The 17,617-nt window shown below is 38.7% G+C and overlaps 1 protein-coding gene across 3 annotated transcripts in view; it reads right to left on the bottom strand.

The window, feature by feature from the left end:
- Positions 1-17,617, bottom strand: part of PDE7B (phosphodiesterase 7B) — a 307,910-nt gene that overhangs the window by 20,903 nt on the left and 269,390 nt on the right. For all 3 annotated transcript variants that reach the window (XM_038526108.1, XM_038526109.1, XM_038526107.1), the window contains 4 exons: positions 16,732-16,795; positions 14,813-14,908; positions 12,633-12,733; positions 11,052-11,183 (listed from right to left, as the gene is read on the bottom strand). In XM_038526108.1, coding sequence (XP_038382036.1) covers positions 11,052-11,183; positions 12,633-12,733; positions 14,813-14,908; positions 16,732-16,795 — 393 coding nt within the window. The remainder of the gene's footprint in view (positions 1-11,051; positions 11,184-12,632; positions 12,734-14,812; positions 14,909-16,731; positions 16,796-17,617) is intronic.

Below are 17,617 nucleotides of genomic sequence, written 5' to 3'. Positions count from 1 at the left end.
ATGAAATTATTAATATATGATTGTCTTTTCAGTGTTTTTTAAAAAGATTTTTAATTTATTTATTCATAAAGACACATAGAACAAGAGAGAGAGGCAGAGGGAGAAGCAGGCTCCATGCAGGGAGCCCAATGTGGGACTCAATCCCAGGACTCCAGGATCACACCCCAGGCTACAGGCGGTGCTAAACTGCTGCACCACTGGGGCTGCCCTCTTTTCAGTGTTCTTTTGTTAGTTTCATGTCTTTCAAGGTGGCTTAGAATCCTCAAACACCAATTTCTCTGTGTTTACTTATCAATATCACCTGTCTTTCAAAGTCCACTTCAAATACTCCATCCACAACGCCACTGGAATCATTCCAGTAAGAGGCAAACTTGGTTTGCTCTGAGTACTGTAGCTCTTTTTTTGGGCATTCTTCAAGTCCTGAGTCCTTAAGATTCAGTGCCATTGAGGTATATTAAAGTTATTCATGTACTTACCAGATTATATGCTACATGTGAGTAGAAAACCTGTCTTGTTCCTTTTGTAGCTACTCCACTCTGAGCCTTGCACAGAGAAAGTGCTTTCTATTAATTTGCAAAATAAGTTGCTGAACAAATTATTTGATTTCATTTAACAAATATAAGGAACACTTACTATGTTCTAGGCACTGAATATATCAACAAACAAAACAGACAAGGAACTAGTGGTGGCAGGGCTGGGGAGGGACAGATAAAAAATAATAAACAGAATAAAAACTTTAATTCTGAAAAAATGCATCCATCATCCACAGTCAATGCATGGAAAGAAGAAAAAAATAGAGCAGAATAGTGGGAATTTGAGAGATTTTGGAAGTGGGGCTGCTAAGGTAATTGGGTAAGATTTAAACAAAGGCTTGGAGGTAGAAGGGAGTGTGAAAGGGGAAGTATTAGGATAAGAAGTTGGACAGACAATGAGAGACCAGATCATGTATGGCCTTCTGGCCATTATAAAGATTTTGATTCTACTCAGAGAAATAAGGAGCCACTGCAGGAGTTTGGGAGGAAGGAAATAAGACTCAAATAAGATAACTTAGGCTGCTATGTTGAAAGTGAACTTTGGTTGGGAGTAAGTGTAGAAGCAGGTGTAGCAGGCCATTTGGGGGTAAAAGCAGTCATCCAGGCAATAGCTAATGGAGGCTTGGATAGCGGAGGTAGAAGTGGTGGGAATGGGCAACCTGGATCTATAAGGATGACTGCAATGTTTTTGGCCTGAGCACCTGGAAGGGCAGGCTGCAGGTGGAACGGGTTTACAGGAGCTCAGTTTGGACATGTTGAGTTCGAGATATCTGTTGGACACATGGACATCATAGTGGAGATATCAAATAGCCAAATAACAACAACAAAAGGAAAATAAAATAGTCGCATGAGTGTTGTAGTAATCACAGACTGGAAAGAGGATGTTACATAAAAGGAAAGACCACGTGAATTAATCATTCTGGTGGTCTCCGCTGTAAAAAACGTAAGGTGTAGCAGAGACTCCTGGGTGTTCATCCCCTCAATCTGTTTTCCGTTTCTCCTTATCCATAGAGCGTCAGTTTTTAGATGGTCTCATGGCTGTCTCAAAGAGAACATTTTCCAGCCTCCTTTATAGTTAGGTGGGATCAGTTGGCTAAATTCTGACTCATTAAATAAATATAAGCAGAAATATTGTGTGGGATTTCTTGGAAGCCTGTTTAAAGGGAACCGACTTCTCTGACAAAGGCCTCTTTTGTTGTTTCCCATTCTTCCCTCTTACTGCTTGGAATGCAGGAGGAATAGCTAGAGCTCCGGCAGCCATCTTGGCCAATGAGGACAAGTGTCACACCCTAGTGATGGCGGCTGCTAGAACTAAAGGGATCTTTGGTCCTCTCATTCTTAATTCTGTGAGGCACCTGTGCCTGCTCTGAACTACCAATCTCCAGACTTCTTTGATGGAGAATAGAGATAAACTTCTGTACTTCAGTCGCTAATACACCAAGTAATTTTTTAAAAAAGATTTTATTTATTTATTCATGAGAAACACACAGAGAGAGGCAGAGACACAGGCAGAGGGAGAAGCAGGCTCCACGCATGGAGCCCAATGTGGGACTCGATCCCAGGACCCTAGGATCACGCCCTGAGCCAAAAGTAGACACTCAACTGCTGAGTTGGCGTCCTGACACCAAGTAATTTAAAGTTAGTTTATTGTCTTCCATATCACCTTGGAAAAGTTAATGAAAGACCTTTTCAATGTTTTGATCTGAATAATTTATTCTTTGAGTTAGAATTTTAAATTGATTCTTTTTCTTCTAGAACTTATATTCCCATTCTATTTCCCCAAAGAATTTGATTTTATGTATTTTTGTGTGTGAAATTCTCTTATTATCATCTTATCATGTTTCTCTGCAACCAAAATAAGTCCACAAATTGAAATTTTAATTTGTATTTTGTATTTGTATTTGTGTATTTAATTTAACAAATATTTCTAACATCGGGCTCTGAGTAGTAAATATTTTCCCAGCCGAGCTTACAATGCAATTGTTATTAGTAATAACTGATCAAAATACATGTAAATTGCAAACTTGGAAAAAAAATCGTGCTTAAGAATAAATATTTTCTGGCAATACATCTATTTATGTGTTGGCTGGGAAAGTTATAATATCTCAATTATAGGAGACTTTCTTTAATATTTTTAGTTGCTCCTTTGTGGACAACATGCAATATTGGTAGAGTTGAGGTCATATGAAGTCTACAGAATGGGTAAGAGATATGTTCTTCTTTTGCAAAGTGAGAATAAGAGAAACATAGAACTGGCTTGACTGCCCTGCAAGCACATTCCAGGCAGGTTGGTTTAAGGACCTCAAAATGGATTCTGTTAGCACTATTCCTGCCTGTGTACCCCATGGAAAATCTTCATGTATCCCCATGGGCGCTCAGGCCTAGTCTGAAAACTCCTGCCATACATGATGGCTATTGAGAACAGGGAGCATATCTTATTTATCTTTGTGCCCCAGGATATATAAGTGTCACTTAAACAAGTAAATATTAGTTGAATGGATACTGGCTAATTAATTTCTGAATCCTAAAATTTCAGTAGCTTAAATAACTGTAAAAAGAAAAGAGTTCCGTTAATTTTTTTTGGCATATCCAAAGGAAGCCAGACTTGGGGTCTTCTTTTGGGAAATCCTTAGATTTAGGTGGAAGCCAAAGAGATTTTTAAAATTATTACAGTGATGGGCTCTTTCCCACTACTCATTTGCAGATAGCCAGGATCAAGTAAATGATTCCAGGAAAAACATTTATCAGATAGCATTTGTCAGTTCCAAGATAAACAAGATGATTATAAAGAATTTTTCAATCATTGCTTTTCATTCTTTGTGTAGTAAGGATTAACCAACAGGAAGTGGACAGTGGAAGCACATGCCTTAGTTTGGCGAACCCCCTTGCCTCTGCTTGGCAGATCTCCACTCAGAGTCTCTGTATGTCCTTGCTGTTGCCAATATTCCTGATCTCTCAGTATTACTCAGGTTCTGTCTTTCTTGCTGCATGCATCCAGTTTGTTCCTCCATCAGTCCATCCTCCTACTTACTCCTCTAGCAGGCCTCCTACTCCTCAACAAATATTCACTGACACCAGGACTGTGCCAGATGCTGAGGATACAGCCCTGAAGGAGGTAGGTACCAGAAGCTTGCAGATGATGTGGGGGGCTGTGTATGGAAATCCAACCAGGCAATGGTAATTTAGACACATGAACACTGTGTCTAAGACAGGGTAAGTAATGAAGGCCTGTGAAATCTTTTTTTTTTTTTTAAGATTATTTACTTATTTATTTGAAAGAGAGAGATAGAGTGTGTGCACATGAGCACAAGCAGGGGGAGGGAGTAGAGAGAGAGGGAGAAGCAGATTCCCCGCTGAGCAGGGAGCCTGGGTGGGAGTGAGGAGGATTGGGGGTGTGGCAGGCAGGGCTTGATCCTAGGACTCCAGGATCATGACCTGAACCAAAGGCAGGTGCTTAACCTACTGAACCACCCAGGCACCACCCAGGCACCCCAGAGCTGAGAAATTTTATAGAAGGAGCAGGGAAAATGGACTTTTAAAGAAAAAGAAAGCTTTCAGGAAAATGATATGAGGTAGAGAGGAATCCGAGTACAGTCAGTGGAGAGGAATATATTTCACTAAAATCAGCACATTGAAGAGCATGTGTGCAAAAACCTGTAAGCAAGAGGGATATTTTATATTCTCCTTCCCTGTTTTAGTTATTATCATTAAAAATTATCACTTTCTGGGGCGCTGGGATGTCTCAGTTGGTTAAGCATCTGCCTTTAGCTCAGGTCACAATCTCGGGGTCCTGGGAATCGAGCCCCACATTGGGCTCTCTGCTCAGCAAGGAGTCTGGTTCTCCTTCTCCTTCCATGCTCTTTCTCCCTTTCTTCCCATCTCTCAAATAAATAAATAAAATCTTTAAAAATTATCACTTTCTAATCACTACATATTTTACTCAGTTATTTCCCCGCCCAGTAGAAAGTGGGGATTTTTTATTTGTTTTGTTCATCTTTTATATTCCCAGTACCTGATATGTATCAAGCTCTTAATGAATATTTGTTGAATGAATAAAAGAATGAGTGATATGTTTGGGAATTGAAAAGTAGTTCAGACTGGGTGAAGCATAGAGGACTAGGTGAGTAATAGAGAGCAAAGCTGGGAAGTTTAGCAGGGCCAGATCACAACAGGGTTTGTAAATTGTGTTAAGGCATTTGGACTTGATCCTGAGGGCAATGGGGTTTTAAGCAGTCACCTATGGGGTCATATTTGAGTTTCAGGAAACTCATCTTGGCTGCACAGTGGAAGAAGGGTTAGAGCCGGGCAAGGCTGTGTGTAGACAAGAGGATAATGTTGGTGCGGAAAGGCTGCAGTGAGCAGGTGGGGACATCCTGGGGCTTCATTGGAATTGGCCAGAGTTATCTGTGTCCTCAGTAGCAGAGGGATGGCTCTGCTCCAACAGGCTCATCTGGCTTTCATAGTGGCTCAAAAACCAATAGCAGAAAAAGGTAGATTGAAAGAAGATGAAAATCATCCTAAATGCTGGTTAAAGATCGCACATAGGATGATACCACTTTAATATCCATTGAAATCCCTGCCCTGCTTGGAATCCCACATTAGGTACCACATCTGTCTACCTTGAAGAAGCATCGGCTCAGCACTTTTGCATTATCCCACTGACAGTGTGTTCTCATGTCCCCAAACTCTATATTTGTAGTTTTAGAGGTAATCTTTACCTTAAAGCTGAAAGAGTACATATCCACCTTTGTGGCAACATAACTTATTAGACTTTTAATTTGGAAAAAATAAAACTCTTAAAACCCCTGTGGAAAAACCTGTTTCCCCTGATGCTATCAAGTACTATCCACTCTGAGAACAAAACAATCCCTTTGTTCCTGAATAATATCACATTGAGCATTTAATAAACCACCAACACAGGTTTTCAAATTAAATCAAGAGTCTGCTTGTCAAAGAGAATCTGGCAGAGCAGATTTGCTATCATGCTATCATGCAAGGCAGCTTTAAGTTGCTTTCCCGCTATTTATCAGACGCTCTCTTTGATTAAAATATGTTGATAAATTGAGTCTGGTGTACCACAGGAGTCAGTTAATGACACCTTTTAAAACAGAGGTTACAGGAAGAAAAACAATAGGAGCATAGTGTGTGTTTTCATTCTTACTTGCTCCTGACACTGGGAAGCAAGACTCTAGGAGATCATGGAGTTCCTGGGCTCTTCCCTAACAAGCCAGGTGGTCCCCTATGTAATGCTGCAAGCACCCCAGCACAGGGGGGCTCAGAGGCTCCCTGAGCTCTAAACATTCCACTCTTGATTAAGCAATAGCACTGCCACCTGTACTGCCTGCTTGCTGGAAGACAGCTTTCCCTTGTGTGATCTGCATCTGCCCAATACCCTGCTCTGAGACCAAGGAACCTGTCTGTAGGGGCAGGCCCGAGTGCAGATGAGGGCCACGGACAGGCCACATGCCAGCTACCTCACTGTGAACAGCAGAAACTTTATGAAACAAAAAATCCAATCTGAGACTCCTTCATGCAAATTTCACACTCCTTGCCAAAAACACCTTTTCTGGGCAGCCCTGGTGGCACAGCGGTTTAGCACCGCCTGCAGCCCAGGGTGTGATCCTGGAGACCCGGGATCGAGTCCCACATCAGGCTCCTTGCATGGAGCCTGCTTCTCCCTCTGCCTGTGTCTCTGCCCACCACCCCCCCCCCTCTCTCTCTGTTTCTCATGAATAAATAAATAAATAATTCTTTTAAAAAAAACAAAAACTAAAACAAAACCCCAAAACACCTTTTCTACTGCAGGAATTATGAGGTTATGTATAATCTTTGCTATTGCTTGTTTGAGGAGGGGTCATAGGGCCATGTGGCAGGAATATTTCTTCTGGCTGTCAACTTCCTATTTATGGCTCAGAGTCATTAAGAACAAAAAATGGTTAAAAATGCTAATCTGCTGTAAGTGCTTGTGATAAGTGACTAAGAAAAGTGATTACAAACCGGTAAGACAGTATAGAATTTAATATTACAAAACATTATATTACGCTGTTAAGGAACAATGACTAATGATTTTATTCATTAGGTTGCTCTGTCACTAGTTAAGATGTAGACTCTATCAAAAGGAATTAAATTTGAAATTGAGCTGAAAGTGATCCCTTTTTCTACTGTAATAACCAATATCCTATCATAATTTAATGCTTACTTTGCCCAATTGCTGAGCCTGTGTGTGTGGGGTGGCAGGGTAGAGGGATAGCAGATAAATGCTCGGTTCCATATCTCACATTTCCTTTCTCTATATGTCCACCAGGGACATCTGAATGGCTTCCAGTCTGATGAGAGGAGGGGCCAGGTGGAAGTGCTTTTATCACCTTCATGTCGAATTTGAGTTGGCAGTTCAGCTAGTGAGTCCCGTCCAGACAGCAGACAATGGGAGGGAGCCCTCTGACCTGGCCTTCGCTCCAGCTGCCCGGGCTCTCTCTTTATCTCCAGGCTGGGTGTTCTGCAGTGATCTTCTTACTTATTAGAATTAAAAGAGCACAGCCAACAAAAGGAGGGAGAAGGAGCTCTCTTCCATTTTATCTCATTTATAGTAAGGCTAGATTGTAGCAAAGTCACACACAGTATGTTCTCAGCCCACATAATTCCTGGCACATTTTCTCTACTGGATTCTCATTAACCAAATGTGTATCATGGGTGTGTATACATTGTGTGTGTGTGTGTATATATATATATATATATATATATACACACATAAACAAAATATATATATTACACAATATATTGTGTGTATATATATACATATATATTTTTTACTGATTACCATGGTTCTTAATATTTTCAGAATCTATAACTTGTTTTAAAATTGGAGTGTAAGTTATGGGCCCTTACCCCAGAAAGAAGTGCAGAGGTATATCCTCTGAAAATCTGCACATAGTTTCTTGAAAGTTTGTTTATGTCTTGACCAACAGGTTCTTGGTAGGCTGAAAGTCTACATTTGCAAAGGTTTTAAGTATAATGTGTTGTTAAAGGTCTTGCTTAGTTTATATATTATGTAACATAATCTTGTTTTCTTGAAGTTGAAAACCTGAAGTGATACTAGTTCCTCATCTACAACTTGATGCACAGCAGAGACTTTTTCTGACCCAGGTCACGTTCTAGGTGGCTATTCTACAGAAGAAATTTCTACAAAAGAGAGACTATCTGCTTAATGAAAATACACCCCAGACACTGATCTGAGAGCAGGAGGACGGTGATGACACACCCGTGCCCAGCTAACGGCCACAGAGACAGTCTGTTTTCAGCTCTTCTGGACTTGGAGGTTTTAATCCCAAAGTGCACCAGCTCGTGGCGCCTCTAGTGTCATCCTTCAGCTTTACTACCCTAAACATTCAGTGTCAAGACCCAGTTGACCATTCCTCCAAGAGGCCCCCTCCCCTCAAGCCGTCTGCTGAATCAGTTCTGTCTTCCCATCACACTTTGTAGCTATGCCCTAAAGAGTATTTCACAGAGTCCCTCCCATTTGAAGCCACTAGGCTCTAACCCCTTTGTCTCTCTCCCTGCAATAGGAATCTGGTGGAGAGCTCTTACTGTCTGGCAGATAGAAAGTAGGTGATCCATGGGAAGTTGAGGGGCGGTGTGGATAGTGCTAAGTCACTTCTGCTTTGGAGACAAAAGACTTACTCCAGCTTTGCCATTAATTAGCTATTTATTTTCAGAAAAAACACTCAAATTTCCCAAGTATCAATTTTCCCCTTTCTGCAAAATTGGTATAATGATATCATGTACCTGCCTAATGGGACTATTGTGCAGAGTAAATCGTATGATCCATCAAAAGCACTTGGCACAGTTTTTAAGTCACAGTAAGCATTGAATAAAGGTAAGTCATATAATTTGTTGAACTGTATTTCACATAGAATTTTCTTGATTTTTTTGAAATCCCCTTTGATAGTTAATAAATGATAGTATATGGCAAAATATAAAAGGCATCAGAATTTTTTTGGACAGAATTGAAATCTTATATTTTCAGGCCCTCATAATAATTTTAACATGTTATGTCCCAATTTGGGTGATAAAAATTTCAGCTTTTATCCTAGAGAGCTCTAAGATAGTAGAAATATCTTTATGATACTGTGTGATCCTGGTTTACCTTCAACACTATTTCTTTTCCTTTTTTTTAAAAGACTCTTTCTAAAACCTAAAGATAAGGGTCTCTATCTAGCTTTCAAGAGTTCCTAAGACCAGTTGAGCAGGAGACTGATGGAAATATTAACCTGCACGTGATTTTCAAGTCCCATATCCCAACTTCTTTCTAGTTATTATCAAAAGGATCCTTGTCTTTTCTATCAAGAATCAGGCCAGACAGTTCAAATGGATAAATTCACTGCTAGAAAAAATAATACCCCATATTATTATAGTAACACTTTTGAATACAAAGAACAGAACAGGTCCTTACTCTTTAAAGAGTTAAAAAATTATATCTATATCTATATCTTTAGCTAACTCCCCAAAGCTTTTTCAAACTGAGGTTAAGTCTTTTTAGACTTTGTACATTTTGAGCATCTGAGTTTGAACAAATGTTTGAGGGCATAGATTATATTTTATTTATCTTTGTACTCCTAGATCTTAGCATATCATATGATATATGCAATAAATAGTTGCTGGTTAAAAATATATGAGACTATATGTTGTACTGAAAAGGCTGCAGAATTTGGTTATATTGGGATGTTTATTTTTTATTTTTTTAAAAGATTTTATTTAATTATTTTAGAAGTGTGTGTTTGCAAGTGGGGGGAGGGGCAAAGAAAGAGGGAGAGAGAGAGAGTGAATCTCAAGCAAATTCATGCTGTGTGCAGAGCCTGATGCAGGGCTCAATCTCATGATCCTGAGATCATGACCTGAGCCAAAACCAAATGTCAGATGCTCAACTGACTGAGCCACCAAGCACCACAATATTGAAATATTTATTTTTAACAAAGAGATTAAAATAAAAACTATTAAAATTAACTGCATTTCAAATGTTTGAGTAAGGAATCAATTTTTTTGAGAACAGTTCTAATATCTGAACAAGGTAGACTAGAGTGTTTTTATTTTGAGAATCAATTTTTGTTAATTAGCAATGAATACTTAATTCTTATGAAATTCTACAATGACCTTCTTGTTTTTAACATCTGGCATATTTCTTTTTAATGTGAATCCATTATGTGTTTATACATACTATATGTCAAAGTACACTTTTATGATTCTTATTTTATGTACAAATTGGTTAGTAGCAGCAGAAACTCTCTTAAACCTCACTAACGTGATTTATTTGATGACAAGAAATTAGAATTATGTAAGCACTTACTTTATATGGGGATGGATCAAATAGCCAATTTTGTTGACTGATTTCCTTTGTCTAATAAAAACATTTGAAAAAAATCAGAATCGACAGGAATAGAAAATCTCTCTGAGGGCATTCAGTCCAGTCATGCATGTCTATGTTTTTTTCAAGAATTAAATTTAGCTTCTTAGGTGTTTTAGAAAGTTTAGCTGTAGTTTTTATTTTTCTTTGTTTAGTTTGTAGCTCATCATCAAAGGCTTTCTTAGTTTTGTCATCTTGTCCCCTCAATGTGGCTACATCTGTCTTGGCTCCTGGTGCTGGCTGGCTGCTCAACAGAGCCCAGTGCTGGAAACATACCAGGTGGATCAGAAATGTTGGAATGCCAGTTCCTACCTACACTAAAAACTAATCAACTGGCTGGAGAAAGGCTTTTTCTCATATTCTAATTGTGCTTTATTGGAGATACTTGCATCCTCAAGCTGTAACATCTTGTATAATGCAGGTGTTTTATGGAGATCTGTGAGGAATTTTATAGCATTGTGTTTTTTCAAAAGATTTACTAAAATTGAGATCAATGACTACCATGTATGCAATGATTTTGTGAATGACAACCAAAGGTCTCCAAAGTACCACACTGAAAATTCTGGGAGTTATTCATTTATGATACAAGGTTTACGATCTTAAATAACATCAGAAATAAAAGGTCTCTAGGTCAACCTACTCATGCTGCTGAACTATTTTAGAACAACAAAATATGCCTATTGTCTTTGATAACATACCTCCAACCTAGAGGCCAGTCAAGTTCAGAAATAGTCTTAGAGACATAAATCTGAATTAAGATTGCACCTGGGAACCATCATATACAGAAGTCCTACAAAGACTGGCTTCAGCTGGCCATTATATATGAGATGTTGTCCAGGAAGATGGATATCCTCAGATTCTGAGAGGGTAGGCTCAGAGATCCTGTTTTACTTTGCACAATTTCAAATCTGCTTTGGAGAGAACTGAATTCCTTGGATACCTTTGTACACAAATGTAATCTTCCTTAGAGAATATCCTGGACCTATTTCAAACCCATGCTCTTTGGCTGTGGTCATCATTGAGGCTGACCTTGAAGGAAGGCTATCGCTAAAGGTGAGACAGGCTCTGGCACTGGGCCTAAGCCAATTGGCTGAACTTGACTCAACATTGGGCTCCCTTACCTGGTATAGGTTGGCGAGATGGTGGTTAGTTTTGATCAAAAATGGCTGGTTCACTCCTGGATGGTCAACATCATGTGCTGCTGCAGCCAGCAGTCCAAGCATGATGTCCAGAGGTGTGAGGAAGCTGGCGAGCTGTTAAAAAAATCAAATCAGAAGATTGCTTGGTGTCTCTCCACACAGGTTAGCATTTGTTTTGGCTAAGTCAAATGGTATGAATTATGACAATATTTTTCAGGCTTTTCATCCTGACCTTTACCCTCTTGAAGCAGCAGTCAGTGAAGTGATAGCCACATGGAATTGCAGGGGAATAAAAGGACAGTGTGGAAAGTAATTATACAAGTCAAATGTTTCTGTATCATTCATTCGACTACCCTCCTCTTCCTACTGCTCTGGTTTCTTTTTCTTGGTATGGTGGTATTATTGCCTGTTGGCAAGACTGCTCTCTGGTAAGCAGGACAATGCAGAGCCTGACGTCAGCCTTGCTCCTAGAGAAAGCAGTGAATGAAGGAAAATCTTAAAGCCAAAGTTATGGACACACTAAAAAAAATCATTTGTGTATTTCAACCATCCACTCTATCATTGCCACTTTGATACAGAATCAAGAGTGGGTTGAATTACAAAATTTGCATATTTTTTCAATGTGTCATAATAGTGGGGGAATGTGGGAATGTGTAAGAATCTGTCTTTTTTTTTTTTTTTTTTTTTTGGTTAGCTATGAAAACAAGCAGGGAGAATGGTAACTATTACTGTGTGATATATTACAACTTTCAGACAATTTGCAAATTAAAAAAGACAACGTTTAAAGGGATATTTTATCAGGAGGAGGCATCTATCCAGTTTTCTCTTGGGAATGCCTGTCTGGCATCTGTATGTTCAGTGACTGATATTAAAGTGATTGAACTAAACAGAGACTTGGGCTAGGCTATTTTTTTCTTTTTGAAAAAATGTAAGAAAACACATTCTGTACGTTAAACCAATTCAGTTTTATATGGTTAAGAAATGCTTAAATTTCAAGTAATGAGTATTTATTATTTTATTATTTTTAGTTTTGGATTGGTTTGTTGAATCAGAGTACACTTGCTCTGAGGTCTTTAATGTTCACAAGTTTTCTTGGGCCTGAATCAGGATGCGCCGTTGGCTTAGTAGGAAATGGAACTTAAGCCTTGAGGAGTTTTGATTCTATTTGTCAATCATAAACCATGAGGTGGGAGATTTTTTCCAGAGGGTTTCACTGCTGGTACCATTTGTGGCAGAGGTCCAAGGCAAAACAATTAATTGCTTGAGGCTTTGGAAGCTATCTAAGATGTAGATTGTCACAGAGAGGGTTGTTTTTGTCCTAATGTAGCCTTGAAAAGTACAGAAATTACAGGAAAAAAGAAAACCCTCAGGAAATTTACATCTCCTTTCAGGTGTATTATATAACTTCAAGAGCTGATATTGGAACTTTCATAGAAATAATTTGTATTCATATTGTGAATGACCCATACACAATTATCCTGATAGGTTGGGTGACTTGGGACTTGGCAGGAGGTTTGCTTGGCATTTCCAGATGGCCGAGGTGGCAGCTGGGTCTTGCTTTACCTTTGGCTCCTTCAGGTAGCAGTGCATGGCCTGGATGACATCGGCTGCATGGACAGCATTGTGGTATGGGTTTTGGCTGTGGTAATCTTCTTGAACCATGACTAGGAGGCAAACAGATAACTCAATCAGCTAAAACCAAAACAGGAAGGGCAGACTAGCTCAGATCTATTGAAGATCCCTTTTGCTTAAAAATATCAGCGTCTCCAAAATGTGCAGCCTGGGGATCCTTTAAAAATAAACATGGTTTGCAAGCTTGGCAGTTCTCCTGGGCTGTTTTTAGTGAAGAGGAGGGGGAGGGCAGACGGGATAAAGGCTAAAAGGATTTGTGAGGCCCTTGGGATTGCTCACCACCTTCATAAATCAGCCCTTTCTGGCGTTCATCAAGGCTTTCATTCATAGGAAAAATAAATATGTAGAAAAAGGACAACTTTCTTTCACACTATAGTTTAATTATTTAAGTTTGCTGCCATTTATGAATAATATGCCATAAAAGAGGTTTCCTTTTAAAGAGCCCTAGTAGCATCAGATCCCTGATATCCAAAAATTGGTTTAGTCCTTGAATAGCAAAGACTGACCAAAGCAAATCTGAGACTTCTTCAGGCAGAAACTCAAAATACTGTGTTGATCCAATGGAGAACTCCTTGGTTTTATTTCTATCTCATTCAGATGAAGCTAGCATCTCTCATGCCCTTCCAATGTAAGGACCAGCGTGTGCTTGGAACCGAACAGAGACATAAGCAAGGCGATTTTGTCTCACTAATTACTGAAACCATTAACCTGCTTTAGCTATTAGCCATGGCTTAGGATGTAATATATTCAGTGTGTATAGAATGTACCGATTTGCAAGTGTGGCCATATTTTGTTAGCTCTGAATTCTGGTGTCATTTCTGTCATCAGATCTTCTCATTCTTTACATTGTTCTGCAGGCACACACATGTCCAAAGTATCTGTGTTCTCCTTCTTTAGACAAATTAAAATTATTTGACCCATTAGTGGCCATTACTTCGCTCAAGAAATCTAAATTCAATTAGCCTGAGGTTATTTGTGTTTATGCAACTGAGCCATGCTGTAGCTGGTTTCAAAAATTTCTTTTGTGTCACATATTATTTTATGGTTTCTAAAAACAGTTATATTTAAACTCTGGCACTATCATTTATTTGTTGTGTTGAGCAAATTACTTAAGCATAAGTTCCCTCAGTTTTCTTCTCTATGAAATGGGGATAGCAATAGCTCCAATTTCAAAAAGCTGCTGTAAGGATGAACTGTGTTAATATTTGCAAGTCCTTAGTCCCAACATATTTAAGCACCATTTAGGCCTGGTTGTCATTAGTGCTGTTGCTCTCATGTCACTGTTGCTTTACTCTGGAAGCATCAAGTTGGCTTCCAAATTCAAAGCACAGCCATAGGGCACATCACAGAAGCCAGACGTATGCTAAGTGACAGCAGGAAGTTATATGGTGATGAAAAATGTGCCCTAGAGAATTTGACAGATAAATAAGCATGTGCATAAAAGTCCAGTAAGAACCGGGGCTGTTTTTGATAGAGAGCGATGGAGCAGAGTTGAGTGGAAACATGGGGCCTTTCAAATAAGACAGACCTGGGCTTAGACTGAGGCTCTGCCAATTATACGTTGTTGACCTTGAACAACTTACAAAAACTCTATCTACTTTTCCGTAACTGTGAGCCAAACAATGGTGACAACACCCAACTTGCAGAGTTATTGAAACAGTTAGAAATAAAATATTGAGAGCATCTTGCATAGAGTGGGCACTATGTAAATGGTAGTTTGTCATATATATACGTGTGTGTGTGTGTGTGTGTGTGTGTATGAAGATTATTGAAGATTTTTAACAATTCATGTCCAGATTGGAATTATTTGAGGCATACATTACTGGGATTTTGCTGATATGTAAGCAGATCAGTAATTTCTTTAACAGTTACATGCTCTTGGTGGTTTTCTTTATATAGTTTTTATCTACTGTAAACATAATAATCAATTAAATATTTTTTTCACTAATTAAAATGGGTAAACCATATTTTAAAGTTAAGATGAAATAATTTAAGATTAGCTTGAGATCTTCATTTTCTGTGCTATCATTCTTGTCATTTTATGTTAAAGAATATTATAGACTACCATTATTCAGGGGAAAAGAGATAGAAATATGGAAACGAAGACTTACCCAAAAACCTGTGCAAGGTGACCATATCTAACTTGAAATGGTGAATGAGTCCATGAGTGTTGAAGAGGTGGCACAACAGTGTTACCAGGCTGTTTCCTATAGGAAAATAGTCACCTGCTTAACTCATTTTTATCACCATTAAAATATCAAGATTCACAAAAGGATCTAAAGTTTCTGTAATGAAAGGTCTCATTTGCCCTGTTAGATTTGAATTTTTTCAATCATAAAGGATATTATTACTGCGGTTTGGTCTTAGGTTTTCTCATATTGTACAAGTGAAACAAGCTAGGTGAGACCTTTCTCTGTACCAAGGATAATGAAAGCATTAACAGTTAGATTGAGTCTACCTATTGTAGTACCAGGGTATACATGTTGGTTGGTGTGTATGTTTCTGTGTATTTTTTAAAGACACAGTTTAATGGTCACTTGCAATGTGCTTTAATTGCTTCCAATTGATCCTCACATTTACAGGGGTATCTAAGTCACTATACTCCTTAAGAGTTCAAGCTTATTCTTCCCATGCAAAATCACCCAAGATGAGATCTGACCATGAGCTAGTTTAGAACTTAAGCCAAAAGAGATGCAAAATGGAAGCAATAATGACTAGTAAGCATTTAGGAAATATTATTCACTAAAAGAATAATGATTTTGAACTTTAAAAGCATTAGAAAATTTATGAAAGACTTTGAAATGGACCAAGATGATGACTGGATGTCTTAAGTGGAAAACTAAGTATTGCCTAAGCACACTTTTCTGGGGCACCTGATTCTGTGTTTATGCAGATTCCATTGTCTTTGAACTATTTTACAACTCCCAAAGTTGTAGATAACTGATAGCATTGCAAGTGATTCTTGTCCACAGCATGAAAACAAACTCACTCAGGTGAAAATACGGTGGACTTCCTCTTCCCAGTTCTACAGCTATTAATAAATTCACTTAAGCATTTCTTACCGTTTATATATGTGTCATTTGAATTTTCCCTTGAACTAGTTGTAGCATCTTACTGGATCTCTAATTATACTGAGTTAAATCTTTGACTCATGCTCATTTCATATTCCTGTGAGAGTCATGATTATACTCTCTTTGGAACAGATCTTTTTACTCAAAGCTACTTTCATTCATTACTGGTACCCACTTCTCAGTCAATTCAAGCAAAATGAAATACAAGATTGTGGGATCCTTCCCTATGTGGTCTAATTTAGTTTTCAACAGTGTAAAGCTCGGCTCCATGAGCTGTATATCTTAACTCTATGTTATTTGCCAAGTAACTGAATGGTGAGAAAACCATCACTTAATTACTTAAAGTATAAGCCTGGTATATGGTGGGACATGTGAAAGTCAGCATCAGATATAATGTCTTTCATTGGCTCCCTAAGCCTATCAGCATTTGTTTAATGCGTAGATGGATATATAACCAAATTGTATTTTTTTCTTAAGGAAAGTCTTTATAGACACCGAGATTTTAAAAGTGAAACCAGTGGGAATGTCTACTTTCCCTTTCAGCTGCAGCCTACACTTTTACACTCTGTCATCAGCCGATGATGTGGAGCATATCTGAAGGAGACCAGATCACTCAATAAAAATGAACAGACACTTGCCCTGTATAGGTCAGGACTACTCAGGTGAGCTTCAGTGTTTCTAGTTTTTGCTGACTGACAATGAACCTCCTCCATTTGGATGTGGCCAAAATATTCTGCGAGGAAAAGAATCTAATCTGTGCTTTCCAAATTCCTTTGGGACCATCAAGGCCAGAAGGAAATGGTCTTAGAATTCTAAGGCCAAATTCAGCCCCTCCTTTTCATCTGAATTAATTTTCCTTTGCCCTGGCCCTTCTTGAGCGACTGTAGACTCAGGAAAGTGGAAAAAGAAGAGAAAGAGAATAACAGTGTTTGGAAACATAAATCTTTTGGGTGACTTACCATTTGTCAAGCGATCAAATAAGAAAATGTCAAAATCCCACATTCCCACTTTGGAGAGCATATGCTGAAAAGGCAACGAGAAACAGCACTCCAATGAATCATATCGGAGACTCAAACATTTACTTTGAGACAGTGAATTAAACAATTAAAAAGTTGAAAATAGTAGCATATTGCTGTCTGGTTTCTGGGAAAACAAATCTTTTGCTCTACGTGCTAATAACAACAGTGTTAAGGGGACAGGTCCTGGAATCAGACTATCTGGTTCAGGGTCAGCCACATGTCAGCTGTGAGAGCTTAGCCAAATCCCTTTAACTCTCTGTACCTCAGTTTCCTGTTTGGAAAATATGGCTAATATTATCTGCCTCAGAAAATATGGCTAATATTATCTACCTCAGAGGATTTTTGCGAGGATTAAAAGAGGTAATATATGTGAAGTGCTTAGGACAGTGTTAGTATATAATAAGCACACATAAAATTCGGTATCTGTTATAATTGTGGTTCAGTAAAGTCTCTACATCGCAAACTACTCTATACTTAAGGAGAATTTACAGCAAATTTTTAAAAAATGAAGTCAAGATGATTGCTGGGTACATTACTCTGCTCAATGTGGATGAAACGTGACATGAACCACTCTAACGGACAGGAAACTAGAGTGGGCAAGTGAAAATGTTGGGTAATTTAAAGGTCTACTGTCTAACATGGGCTTATTATTCCACTTTTCTTCTTAAAATATGCCATGCTTAGAATTAGATGGTCTTGAACTCTCAGATGCAAAGCTGTGGTCACTGATTTTATCCTCACTATGGCTTCTGCGACTGGCCTTCCTCTCCTCTCAAAGCCACTGCTTTCAGTAAGTACAAGCTCGCTCTCTTCTTCCTGTCCTTAA

Source organism: Canis lupus, chromosome 1 (genome assembly GCF_011100685.1).
Source record: "Canis lupus familiaris isolate Mischka breed German Shepherd chromosome 1, alternate assembly UU_Cfam_GSD_1.0, whole genome shotgun sequence".
In the NCBI taxonomy this organism is placed as follows: domain Eukaryota; kingdom Metazoa; phylum Chordata; class Mammalia; order Carnivora; family Canidae; genus Canis; species Canis lupus.
This window is presented reverse-complemented; position numbering and strand designations above follow the sequence as displayed.